This window comes from Chiloscyllium plagiosum, unplaced genomic scaffold, assembly GCF_037043375.1.
Source record: "Chiloscyllium plagiosum isolate Xiang-an unplaced genomic scaffold, Cpla_swu_hap1 HiC_scaffold_12, whole genome shotgun sequence".
In the NCBI taxonomy this organism is placed as follows: Eukaryota; Metazoa; Chordata; class Chondrichthyes; order Orectolobiformes; family Hemiscylliidae; genus Chiloscyllium; species Chiloscyllium plagiosum.
Window position 1 is genome coordinate 92,467,108 of NW_028270150.1, and position 13,589 is coordinate 92,480,696.

General features: G+C 45.8%; 1 protein-coding gene across 2 annotated transcripts in view; it reads left to right on the top strand.

The window, feature by feature from the left end:
* enox1 (ecto-NOX disulfide-thiol exchanger 1) overlaps positions 1-13,589 on the top strand; it is a 370,711-nt gene that overhangs the window by 305,559 nt on the left and 51,563 nt on the right. For both annotated transcript variants that reach the window (XM_087993063.1, XM_087993061.1), the window contains exon 9: positions 12,129-12,313. In XM_087993063.1, coding sequence (XP_087849189.1) covers positions 12,129-12,313 — 185 coding nt within the window. The remainder of the gene's footprint in view (positions 1-12,128; positions 12,314-13,589) is intronic.

A 13,589-nucleotide genomic window follows, 5' to 3' on the forward strand; every position in this document is an offset into this window, starting at 1 on the left:
GTGGATTCAAGTTTTAGTAGCTGACTATTGAGATATAGTCCCTGAGCCAGCTTGGGTGGGGATCAGTGTTTGATAGCATTGGCTACAGAATCAGTCCCACTTTGGAGCATATTGCAAGCAATTGCTCAGAGATACAGGGTTGTCTTTCCCCTGGGATTGAAAGCCATGCGTATGAGTGTATTGTGTATATGTGTGTGAGAGCGTGTTATGTGTGAGAGTGTGTACCTGTGAGAGAGTGTGTTGTATACAGGTTGTACTGGTATAACGCGCGTTTTGTTAACACAAATTGGCTATGATGTGATTGACGAATTGTGGATCCTTTTTGGATAATGCAAACTTTCAATGGAATGGGTATAATGATTTTTCTATAGCGATCTTCTACAGGACAACTTTCTCTGATGTGGGGTCACAGAGGGACGCAACTGTCGCGTTATAGCAGAACAAAGTGTGTGTGTATGTGTGAGAATGTTTGAGTTCGTATCTGTGAGAGTGTGTTTGGGAGAATGAGTACATTTGTATCTGTGAAAGTGTGTTTGTATCTGTAAGTGTGTGTGAGAGAGTAAGAATGTTTGTATGTGTGAGAGTGTATGTATGAGAGAGGATGTTTGTGTTTATATCTGTGAGAGTGTGTGTGAGAGAGTGAGTGTGTTTGTGTCTGCGAGAGTGTGTTTGTGTGATAGAGTGTATTTTTGTATATGTATGTGAGAGAGTTAGTGACAGAGTGTATGTTCGTATATGTAAGTGTATGTGAGAGTTAGTGACAGAGTGTATGTTTGTACATGTGGGTGTGTGAGAGTGTGGGTATGTTTGTATGTTAGTGTGTATATGGCATGTGTGTTGTTGACCTCAGAATCCTCTTTTTAAATCATAGAGCGACATCTTCAGATGACCAGTTAGAAGCCAGGAATGGTTAACAGCTGGCCTGACAGATCTCTGTTATTGGTCTGGGTCTCTCAGCTACCTTTGTCTGCAGTTTTGATGAGGCCAACTCTGTTTTACTCCTCTGTGCTGATTTCACAGGGAGGAACTCTAACTAAAGCCAGCACCAACTGACGAGGATAAGCTTTGATTCTGCAACAGGAAAATCGCAAGTTTATTTGGTAATTGGGCGAGGCGTGTAGCTTTTGATCATTCTGGTTGAATCCAGACAGTTAATCACAGGGCGAGAGATCAGATTAAAAACCCTGCTGTAAACCATTGCAATGTAGCCCCTCAACTCGACAGAACTCTTTGTACAGTGCACAATTGTGTCCTTTTACTTTGTCGTATCTTGTTGGTCAATTATACAGAACGGTTTCAGCCCTGGATAATGTAACAGTTTTATTCCATTGCCCTGGTTCAGCTGCTATGCGAATGAGTGATGCATGTAATGTCCCATGGCACCCAATTGCCTCTCTATCTGTTTAACTTTCCAGAAGTAGGCTTTCTTGATATTCTGGACTTCAACAGCATCTCTTTGTGCGAGACGTGCTTTTGACAAACTCCTCAGTGATAGCCTGAGGCAAGGATGACCGTGGGCTTGTAATTCTGTCAATCCCAAAATCCTCTTGTCACAGGGTAACTCTGCCACAGAGTCAGGCTTGACCTTTACAGATCACAGAATTGCCCTCCCTCCCAATTTCCATTGCACTGATCAGTTTTCATATGCCAACATGTCACCTCCAAGGATTTCATACATCCACCATTTATCGTGTTGGCATCCCTGAGTATTCTTCAGTTGGGATTGAATCTCGGGGAGCATCTAAGCTGAATTTACAAAGAGGATTTGAATTGGTTTTGGGACTCTGCAGACTGTCAAGAAAGGTAACTGTAGACCTGAACTTTCGATGAGATCCTAACCCTCTGCTGTCTTGTATAAACTGTCACATAAATCCCATCTCAATCCCAGAATCCCTTCAGTGTGGAAAGAGACCATTTGGCCCATCAGGTTCGCACCAACCCTCCAAACAGCATCCCAACTGGACCCATCCCGCTATCCCTATAATACTGCATTTCCCATAGCTAACCCACCTAACCCACACATCCTTGGACACCAATGGGCAATTTTGCATGGCAAAATACAACCTAACCTGCACATTTCTGGAGTGTAGGAGGAAACCCACACAGACACAGGGAGATTGTGCAAACTCCAAACAGACAGTCGCCCGAGGCTGGAATTGAACTGAGGTCCCTGGCGCTGTGAGGTAACAGTGTTAAGCACTGAGCCACCATGCTGCCACACCCAATCCCCGCCCCGCCCATCCCAACCTACCCACCATATGTAAAGGCATAAATAAATGTCTGAAAGACATTACAACCGTGATATGAATGTTCACTGGCTCTTTTCTTCTATTTTGTTTTGTCCTCCCTCCTTGTTGTCAGTGGTATTGCACAAGTAAGATACTGCACTAGTCATCCTAAGGTCCAGGCTAATGCTGAAGGCATGTGGGATCGAATGATCCCAACGGTAGAATTTCAGTAATGTTAATAAATCTGGAATTGAAAGCTAGCTCAGTGATGGTAAAACTATCACTGATTGTCGGAGGGAAAACCCATCTGACTCACTAATATTCTTTAAAATTAGAATTAGAATTAGAATCCCTACAGTGTGGAAACAGGCCCTTCGGCCCAACAAGTCCACACTGACCCTCCAAGGAGTAACCCACCCAGACCCATTCCCCTACATTTACCCCTGACTTGCACCTAACCTACACATCTGGGCAATTTAGCATGGCCAATTCACCTGACCTGCACATTTTTGGACTGTGGGAGGAAACCGGAGCACCCGGAGGAAACCCACGCAGACACGGGGAGAACGTGCAAACTCCGCACAGTCACCCGAGGCTGGAATCGAACCTGGGTCGCTAGCGCTGTGAGGCAGCAGTGCTAACCACTGAGCCATTGTACTGCCCCTTTGAGGGAAAGAAATCTGCCATCTTCACCTGGTCCGGCCTACATGGGATTCCAGCCCCCCCCCAGCAATGTGGCAGACTCCTGACTGCCCTCTGAAATGCCACTCAGTTCAAGGGCAATTAAGGATGGGCTAAGTGCCCCAAAAACACTCTCAAAAAAACTAAGTAACATGCAGATTTGTTTTATTTCAAGAAAAAGTTGGATCTGTTGTTGGTAATTGCACAGAAAGTATCTACAAACATTACTCATTTGTAATATGAGTATCTGCTATTGGAGTCTGTTGAGGTGAGAGATCGTGCTGGGAGCTGGTCCCTGGCAGCAATGCCATATTAGTTCAGCAGTGAGCTGTGACAAGCCCCGTCCACTTCAACACAGGAGAGGCTGATAGAACAGGGCGACAATCAGTGTTTTAACTTCATTGGTTTTAATAAATTCCTCTGAGGTCACCATGTGTGAAAAAGAATACCAGAATCTGTTTCCAAAACCGTGTCAAGTGAACGAATACCCTGCGCCAATAGTCTGTTTTACAAATTGTAGTTTATCATTAAGCTGGCTAACATCTGCCCTCACTGTAATTACACCTTGTATTACTAATCATTTGGACATTCAAGTCATTAGGTACAGCTATAATTGCAGCAACAAGAAATCGTGAGAGTTTTAGCTGGTTGCCTAGGTAACTACCTCATCACAAGGTTTTGAGTTACAGTCTAACACCATCTTCTGATACCCCGGAGCAATGTTTGCCACCTGTCTGTGCACTGCCGTAACTCCCAAAGGCTTCTTAAATATCCACCAATGAACACCAACTGCAGAGTGTTCTAACTTCAAGATGCATTACAGTAGCTAAAATAGGCTCCTTAAGCATTCACTCCCTCCACCCCCACCAACGCTCAGTAGCAACAGTGTCTAACATTCACATTAACTCACTAAGGCTCCTTAGACAATACCTTCCAAACCCACGACCACTTCCATCTTGAAGGACAAAGGCAGTATGGTGTGCCCTGTTATAGGGAGGCTATTATTAAGCTGGAGAGGCATCAGAAGAGATTTATCAGGATGTTGCTGGGATTGGAGGGTTTGAGTTATCAGGAGAGGCTGGATAGGCTAGGACATTTCTCACTGGAGTGTACGGGGTTGAGGGGTGACCTTCCAGAGGTTTATAAAATCATGAGGGGCACAGTTGAGGTGAATGAGAAGGGTCTTTTCCCTAGGGTGGGGCATTTCAAAACTAGGGTGGAGGAGAACGATTTAAAAAGACACGAAGGATGTTTTTTTACACAGAGAGTGGTTCGTGGGTGGAGTAAACTTCCAGAGGAAGTGGTGGATGTGGGCACAGTTACACATTTAAAAGACATTTGGATAAATACATGAATAGGAAAGGGTTGGAGGGGTATGGGCCAAGGACAGGGAGGTGGGACTAGTTTAGTTTGGGGTAACGGTCAACATGGACTGGTTGAACCAAAGGGTTTGTTTCCATGTATATGACTCTACGGTAGCAGATACACAGGAACACCACCCCCTGCAAGTTCGACGCCAACCCACGCACCATCCTGACTTGGTAATATATCGCTGTTCCTTCACTGTTTCTGTGCCAGAATCCTGGAATTCCCTCCCTAAGGGCATTGTGAATATACTTACAGCACATGGACTGCAGCAGTTCAAGAAGGCAGCTCACCACCACCACCTTCGCAAGGGGCAACTAGGGACGGGCAATGAATACTGGCCCAGCCAGTGACACCCACATCTTGATACTCATTCCTGAGGAAGGGCTCATGCCTGAAAGGTCGATTCTCCTGCTCCTCGGATGCTGCCTGGCCTGCTGTGTTTTTCCAGCACCACGTTTTTCAACTCTGGTACTCCAGCATCTGCAGTCCCCCACTTTCTCCACAGCGCAGATACTGCAGGCTATTTTTACTTCACTGAATACTGCAGTGTTAAGGCAGATTTTGTTAGTCCGTCAGAATCTTTCAATGTTAGATCTGAGGCTGCGGAGTTGGTGCGGTGAAAGTCAAAAGTGGTAAAATAACCTTGGGATAGCATTGACCCCTCAGGTGTGCATTTGGATGACTTTGGCAGAGTGGAAGTGAGGGCATCTCTCGATATATCTGGGAGCGGAGTGTAGCAAGATCGAAATAAAAGACTTCTTACACTTGGAGCTCCATCTCACGGTCACGCCCCTAAATCTCACGGTTGAATGTGGGTGTGACCCGACATTGATTTGGAATTAATCACTTGAATCTAATTAATCACATTTTTTTGAAGGACTGGCCAAATCCTGGCTGGGGAAATGTGCCTCCCCCACAACTGAGACGCTCTGGAACAACAGGTTAAAATCGAACTGATTGAAAAAAACAGCCATTTTCACAGCAGGTCAACGTTTCCCCTAAATGACCAGTTGGCGCAGCAAAACCAGGAGATGGGCATGGTGAGGGCACTGGGCAGTGAACCTCATGGGGGGGGAGCTATGGCCTGGCAGGAACCCCTGGCATCCCTCGGTGCTCTGCGTCCTCTCCCCCTACCCTGGATTGCCCCTTTCATGTCGTCCTCTGCCCTGTACACGAGTGGGCATCTATTTCGAAGGACCAGCCTCAAGAAGGACAAATGTTCGGCACAACATCGTGGGCCGAAGGGCCTGTTCTGTGCTATATTGTTCTATGTTCTATGTTCTAAGTGGGCCTCGGGTACAATCAGCATTCCTCTCGCAGGGAGATGGTGGCACAGTGATAATGTAAGCAGGGCTAGATGTCCAGAGACCAAGCCAAATGTTCTGGGGTCATGGTTCAAAGCTCACACATGATAATTGGATGTTGAAAAAATTTGAAACCAAACATCTGAAATAATGGTGTGTAACCATGGATGTAACAAACCCATGTGGTTCACTAATGCCCTTTGGAGAAGGAAATCTGCCATCCTTACCTGGTTTATATGTGACCCCAGACCTGCAGCAATGCTGTTGACTCTTAGCAACTTTGAACATAGAATCCCTACAGCGTGGAAGCAGGCTGCTCGGTCCGTCGAGTCAAACCAACCCTCTGAAGAGTATCCCATTCAGATTCTTAAACCCCTCCCTATGACTCTGCAATTTCCATTGCCAATCCACCCTAACCTAAACACCCCTGAACACTACAGGCAACTTAGCATGGCCAATCCACCCTAACCTAAACACCCCTGAACACTACAGGCAACTTAGCATGGTCAATCCACCCTAACCTAAACACCCCTGAACACTGCGGGCAATTTAGCATGGCCAATCCACCCTTACCTAAATACCCCTGAACACTGCGGGCAACTTAGCATGGCCAATTCACCTGATCCGCACATCTTTGGACTGTGGGAGGAAACCGGAGCACCCGGAGGAAACCCATGCAGACACGGGGAGAATGTGCAAATTCCACACAGGCAGTTGCCCGAGGCTGGAATCAAACCCAGGGCCCTGGTGCTGTGAGGCAACAGTGCTAACCACTGAGCCACCGTGCTACCCCTTCCTGGCTATTCGGGATGGGCAATAAATGCTGGCCTAGTTGGTGATCCTCCCATGGACATGAATTAAAATGTTTCAGAAGGTCACGGTTTGAAAGGTGTAAAGATGTCTCCCTTGACCTTCCTAATTTACTGTCAGTGGAGGCTCTTTAGTCTCACTTAAAGTCCTGAGTTCACTGCCCCAGAGATTCGTCCAGCTATAAACCCAACACCATGGAGTACTGTATGTACCTAACAGGGCAACCTGATTAGACAGTGTGTTAGCTCAGGGGGTGTTGGATTGGGTGATGGTTCGGGCAGGAAGGGGGTGGGGCAGTGTTGCCTTAAAGGCAATCAGTGCCGGATGGAGGGACTGGGAAGGAGGGTCACCGACAGAGGTCATTCGCCCTCGCTATGCCTCTGACCTGCTGCTCCCTCCCTACCCATGCCCTTTGACCTGGGCCCCCCCAAGATCCCTGGAGTCTGAGGGCTGGTCTTCCAGCTGCCACCACCGCCTCTTCAATGGCACTACTGAGCCTGAGTGCTGCTGGCCTTGAAAGGTGAAAGGTGATAGGTAAATGCACCTCATTTCTTACAATCTAACCCTCATCCTCACCTCTAAAAGAAAATGTACCCTTGAATCTCAATTGAGCTGGGCTATCAATGAAGTAGAGCTGAGTGGCCTATTAATGGTCCTATTGCCTTTTTCCTGATTGCCCTTTAGGATGGATCAGAATTACATTAACTTGCTCCAAGCAGGCAGCAAGAACTCCCAGCTAAGGTACAGAAATGTTCAGTAGCGTCGGGACTGTAATTTTCTTAAGCCCTCTGTCAGCTGGATATCTGACATTCCAGCATTGCCTGTCAAAATTAGGGATGAGAACAGCCTCATTTCACGAGTAGCAGATGAGATTCTAGATGCGGAGTGCTGCTGCCATAAAGAAAGACACCATTGTGAAGCTTCTTGTCATCGGGACAAATGCAAGAATGCCAAATTTCAAACGACCACAACAATTTATGCTACTTGAGGAAAGAGTGACAATCAACTCCGATTGGCCGAGATGTTGCCAAGGAGAGACACTGTAGGCTGCCCAGGCTCTCAGGTAATGCAACAAAACTGTCCCACTTGCTCGAAACGTTTCATTCTTGCTTCAGGGTCCTGATGGATGTAGAGGTTCGGCGACACGCTTCTCTTTGTAGCAGTTTGAAGCTCTGGCCCCTCTAGGACTGAGAACACTACTCCCTCCACCAAAGGGAGAGGAATGCTCATTCTGACCCAGGGAGCCTCCAAAACCAGATCGCAGGCCCGGATGTCAAGAGAACATCGACTGAGGTGTCACAGTGATGGACTGCCCGTGCATAGGGTGGGGCGATAAATGTTCAGAAGGATCCCAGATGTTCACCGGAACCCTCCTGCAGACACGCTGACGACTTGTCACAGCGACAAGGCACCACAGAAATCAGTGGCTTCTCGATATTAAAGATACCAAGGGATATAAATACACTGGGAGAACAGCAGTGACATTGATGATCAGCCATCATCTAGTCAAACATGAAGCCAGCTTGAGGAACTGAATGGCCGACTATAGCTGCTATCTCCTCCCCTTCCTCCTAAATTGCTTTCAGGAAAGGAACTGGGTCTTGATTGAGCGAAACTTTTAAAAAAGTGAACAGTGCAGAAGAGTTCAACTTGAACATGACAGAATTTGTAGTGAAATTCAAGTTATCTCCATGCAGTTGAATGCAATGCGATTGTAAAATATTTAATTTTTGCAATAAACATTCCAGGATTGACATACAGCCCAAGGGCAAAACATTTCAGATTGGAAATCGCCAAATGTCAATAGAGGTAAACTTTACTCCATGCATCCGTGTGTGTTCCGCTCTGAGTCGCCTCGAGACATTTTCAATCCTATTGATCTTTGCAATGTTTATTCTTTGTCAGCAATGTAGCCTGAAGGGCTGTGTAATCTCCAGCCCCTCAGTGCACTGTACGTGAAAACAACATATTGAGTGACATTTACTTTGGGGATACCTTGCAGCAGCCTCTCGTCGGTCAGGGTAATTATAGGTGCAGTAGTAGTGTCCATATCTCTGAGCTAGGAGGCCTGGGTTCGAGTCCAAAGGAGCCATAACACATCTGATTTTTAAAAGAAATATGTAGCACTGGCAACTATTTAGGCTGTTATGAGGTAGATGGACTTGGTCACGCTGAGGGACAGTGTAGATTGCAGGTACACCTCAAAGACTACCAGAAGGTTATGTGGAGGACAATACACATGACGTGGACTGGCAAGATTTAAGAAGATTTGTCCATTCCGTTGGAGTGGCAGTTGCGAGATGTTGTACGAGCCACTTGTTATGGTCATTTGGAGCTATCTCTACAACTGACCTCGATGGCCCAGCTGCTTTCATAATGTAACACGTTTTTTCCGTCCATCTGCTTTTGTAGATCTGCTTGTGATTTGGCTGTCCATGAACATTTCCCTGAAACTATCTGATATGTTGCGTGTGCGACGTGAGCCTTGGCATTTGATGCACTGGCTAACCTGTTATGTTTGGTTAATCACTCCAGAGGACTTAAGGCCAGGGCTCTTCCTTGAAGCACCTGTTTCTGTTCCACCATATAAACCCTCCCCCTCCCCTCCCCCCAAGACTGTCATTCTCCAAAACTGTTGCCATGGCAATCAGGCCTTATGTTCCATTGCCTTCTGCTTCGTTTTCTAGTCTTTAATTAGACCATTTAGTCCCATTGAGCCTGTTTCGCCTCTCAGTGAGATCACGGCCCAACTCCACATACCTGCCTTTGGCCCATATCCCCTATTACCTTTTGCTGAACATAATGTATCTATCTCAGATTTGAAGCTAACAATTAATGCAACGTCCACCAATGTCTATGGAAGAGAGCTCCAAACCTCTCCCACCCTTTGTGTGTAGAAGTGCTTCCCAACATCCCTCCTGAACAATCTGGCCATAATCTGTTATAGAATCATAAACTCCCTACAGTGTGAAAGCAGGCCATTCGACCCATCAAGTCAACACCGATCCTCCAAAGAGCATCCCACTCAGATCCGACACTTAGACCCTAATTCTAGAATCCCTAACCAGTGGAAACAGTTTATTTGCTGTGTCTTTTCCTGTTGATATCTTGAGAACTTTTGATCATGTCACCCCTTAACCTTCTAAATTCTAGAGAAAGCAGGCCTAGTTTTTACTTATCTCTCCTTGTAGCTTAACCCCTGAAGTCCAGGTGTCATTCTTGTAAACCTACATTGTATTCCCTCCAAGGCCAATACATCCTTCCTGAGATCTGCTCACAACACTCCCAGTGAGTCAGTTGGGAACTGGTGAGGGTGGTGGATGGAGATATGGCAAACCAATGAAGCTGCTCTAAACGAGAGTCCCTCCCTGTCATGTGGGATCTCCAAAATGTCACCTCCAGTGTTTCACTCCGCAGTGTTTGAGGGGGAGGGTTGGAGCAGCCTTGTCACACATTAGAGTTCCTGCTGGTAGCACCCATCCACTCCACAATCTGTCTACACATGTTTCATACCATCCAGCTCAGCCATTAGCTGCCCTCATTCTGAATCGGAAGACTTCCCATTCACTGCATCAAGGGTTTACCTTGACTGAGCTACCACTCAACTTATTCATCTGGCTGAGATTGCAAGCACCTGAGAGCCAAGTCTGAAAGATGAGCTGTCATTGACCTTGTGGGGATGTGCCCTTGAAGGTGTTAGTCCTCAGGGGGAGAGCTGAGCGAGGAATGGGGCGTGGACAATGGTTCAGCTACTGCTTCTGGGCACCAGTCCTTTCGGGGCAATAAATCACCCTTGGTGTTAGTGCAGCTTTGAATAATACCTGAACGCTAAGGTTTAAACTAGGAGATTACACAATCAACGCAATATTCTGTGGAATTTTGAATATTAAGTTTAAGAGGATCGAGTTTGTTTTATTCACTCGCAGGACATTGACGTCGCTGGCTGCCCAGTATTTATTGCCCGTCCCTAGTTGCCCCTTGAGAAGGTGGTGATGAGTTACCTTCTTGAACCGCTGTGGGTTGACCCACAATGCCATTAGGGAGGGAATTCCAGGATTCTGACCCAGCGACAGGAACGGTGATATATTTCCAAGTCAGGATGGTGAGTGGCTTGGACGGGAACTTGTGGGAGGTGGTGTTCCCTTGCATCTGCTGCCCTTATCCTTCTAGATGGAAGTGTTGTGGGTTTGGAAGGTGCTGTCTAAGGTGCCTTGGTAAACCCCTGCAGTGCATCTTGTAGACGGTACACACTACTACTACTGAGCATCGGTGATGGAAGGGAGTGGGTGTTTGTGGATGTGGTGCCCATCAAGCAGCTGCTTTGTCCTGGATGGTGTCAAGCTTCTTGAGTGTTGTTGGAGCTGCACCCATCCAGGCAAGTGGGGAGTATTCCATCTTAGTCCTGGCTTGTGCCCTGTAGATGGTGGACAGGCTTTTGGGTGTCAGGAGGTGAGTTTCTCACTGCAGTATTCAGAACCTCTGACCTACTCTTGTATTTATGTGGTGAATCCAGTTCAGTTTCTGGTCAATGGTAACCTCCAGGGTGTTGACATTAGGGGATTCAGTGATGGTAATGCCATTGAATGTCAAGGGGCAGTGGTTAGATTACCTCTTATAGAAGATGGCCGTAGCCTGGCATTATGTGCTGTGAATGCTACATGCTAGCTGTCAGCCCAAGCCTGGATATTGTCCAGATCTTGTTGCATTTGAACATGGATGGCTTCAGTATCTGAGGAGTCGCGAATGATGCTGAACATTGTTAAAATCTTGTTTGTCAATGATCACACAGAGATTATGATGCTAAGGGGAATTAAGGTTAAATAAAGAAAAAAAAGTCTCTTGGGTGATGCATCCAGCACTGGAGAACATAGCTCAAAATCCTTACAACCAGACCTTTAAGGATAAAGTTAGGAAAGGCTTCTGTTGCATGTTATATATATTTGATTTTCCACAGCAGTGACGAGATGACACCCATTCTCTTAAGTGTGTTAAGACAACTAATCGAGACTTACAAAATGATTTGAAATGTCTCAGCCCAGCTTCTGGTGTGCCTGCTTTCCTTTTTTTATATTTTATTAAACAAATTACAAAACAGTTTACAAAAAACATTGACAGCTGTACACAAAAGACAGCAGTTTTACAAGGGAGAGGAGCAGCAAAGCTAGGCCCCGAACCCTACCGTTCCCTGCTTTCCTTTTCTCTGACTCAATAGCCAGGCTTAACCAGTCAAGCACAGCTGACATAGATCAGCTACTAGACTCGAGTAATTGAACATGGAGTTATTGAACACAGCATTCTTACACATAAATGATGGCAGAAGTTTGTTTCTCTCCTCGAGAAATGACAGTTGCCTCCAGGAGGTTGGTTAATTCTTAATCTGAGGTCGATTACATTTTTGTTCTCTGGGATTAGTAGGAGTTTTGGTGTTAGGGCAGAAATACAGGGACAAAGTAAGTATTTAGAGATAGGTAACAGATTAGACATAATGTTCTGGAACAGTTGCAAGATGACTTCTTTTTCCTATATCTACCTCTGTGGTAACAAACTTTTGATTTCAATTAATAACTGAAAAGTTATCTCTGAACGTGTAGCTTTTGTCTGTTAACACATTAATAGTTCTTTTCCCTTCCAGTTTCAGTTCTGAACTCCTGCGGTAGTAGTAGTGAGCGTTTGAATGTATGTCCATGACTAAGGAAGGTGGAGATAGTTACTCTCTTTCATTCTGCCCCCGATGTAGCTCTGGCTGCTCAGGCACGTGCCCTGAAGGAAGAGAATGACAGTCTGAGGTGGCAGCTGGATGCCTATCGGAATGAGGTGGAGCTGCTTAAACAGGAGCAGGGCATGTTCCAACGCATGGACGAAAGCCACACCAAGGAGCAGCAGCTTCAGTTTCAGCAGCAAGCAATGCAGGGGATGCAGCAGGTAAGCAGCAATCCTGTTCCTCCTGCCACCACCGCAACCAGAACGGCTGAGTTTTTCTAGCAGTTGTACATTTCTATTTCAGATTTCCAGCGTGTGTGTGTACACACGTACATGCACTTGTGCGCGTGTGCCTGTATTTGCATGAGTATGCTTGTGTGTATGTATGCATTGGTGTGCATGTGTATGTGAAGTAAGAGTGTATGTGTGTGTGCAAAAAGTGTGAGTGTGTATAAGTGTGCATGAGTGTGTGTGTGTGTGTGTTATTTATGTGTGTGGGTGAAATTTATGTGTGTTATTTGGGTAATCCAAGATGGAAGATGGGAACAATTTCTGGCTGTAACAGCTGCTCCTTTTTTTTGAGGTATTTTAGATGCTGGAGGTGATTTCCTCAAATTCCAGGAGCAGCAATTACTGTTTTATATGCTGTTGCATTGTTTTGGAACTTTGGAAAAAAAAGTCAAAGCAACAGCAGTTTTAAAAGGGAGAAGAGCAGACAAAGGAAGCACATGGTGAGGTCAGTGCAGGAGAGAGAGAGAGAGAGAGAGAACCTGCACAGTTACTGTCTTTGCTGTTTGAATTCGTGTATCGCTGGACATCGGAGTGTGCCTGGGAAAATTAACAAACAGTGAAATTCACAACTAATCTTGGAGGAACCTGTTTGGGCAAAGTTCACAGCACAGAATCAGATAAGTTAATTGTTGTTTTAAGTGTGTCCAACAGAAAGGCTGCAGTAGTGATTAGAGTGGGTTCTTTCTGGATTATATGTTTTTGGAGATATGTCTCTTGATTAAGCTTAAAATATAAGCCATAGCTATTAATTTAACCTGGGGCAGTGTTTTGTAGAGGAATAAGACGGTGTTATTTTCTGGGTCTCTAGAATGTGAAGGAGCAAAAATGGCCTTTGCGGTGATATGTGCTTCTTGTCAGATGTGGGAGTTTAAAGAGTTTAATGTTTACTGCGGATTATATCTGCCATAAATGCTGTTGGATGCAAATCTTATCAGATCGAGTGGATCGGTTGGAGAGACAGATAGAAGCGATGAGGAATTTGCAACAGCAACAGTATATGATGGATGGCAGTTATAGGAAGGGGGGAAAGTCTCAGATACAGTCACATAGATGGGTTAACTCCAGGAAAGGTAAGGGAGGTAGGCAGCTAGTGCAGGAGTCTTTTGTGGATATAGCCATTTCAAACAGGTATGCTGTTTTGGAAAATGTTGAGGGTGATGGATTCTCAGGGGCATGTAGCACGAACAGCCAAGTTTCTGGTATTGAG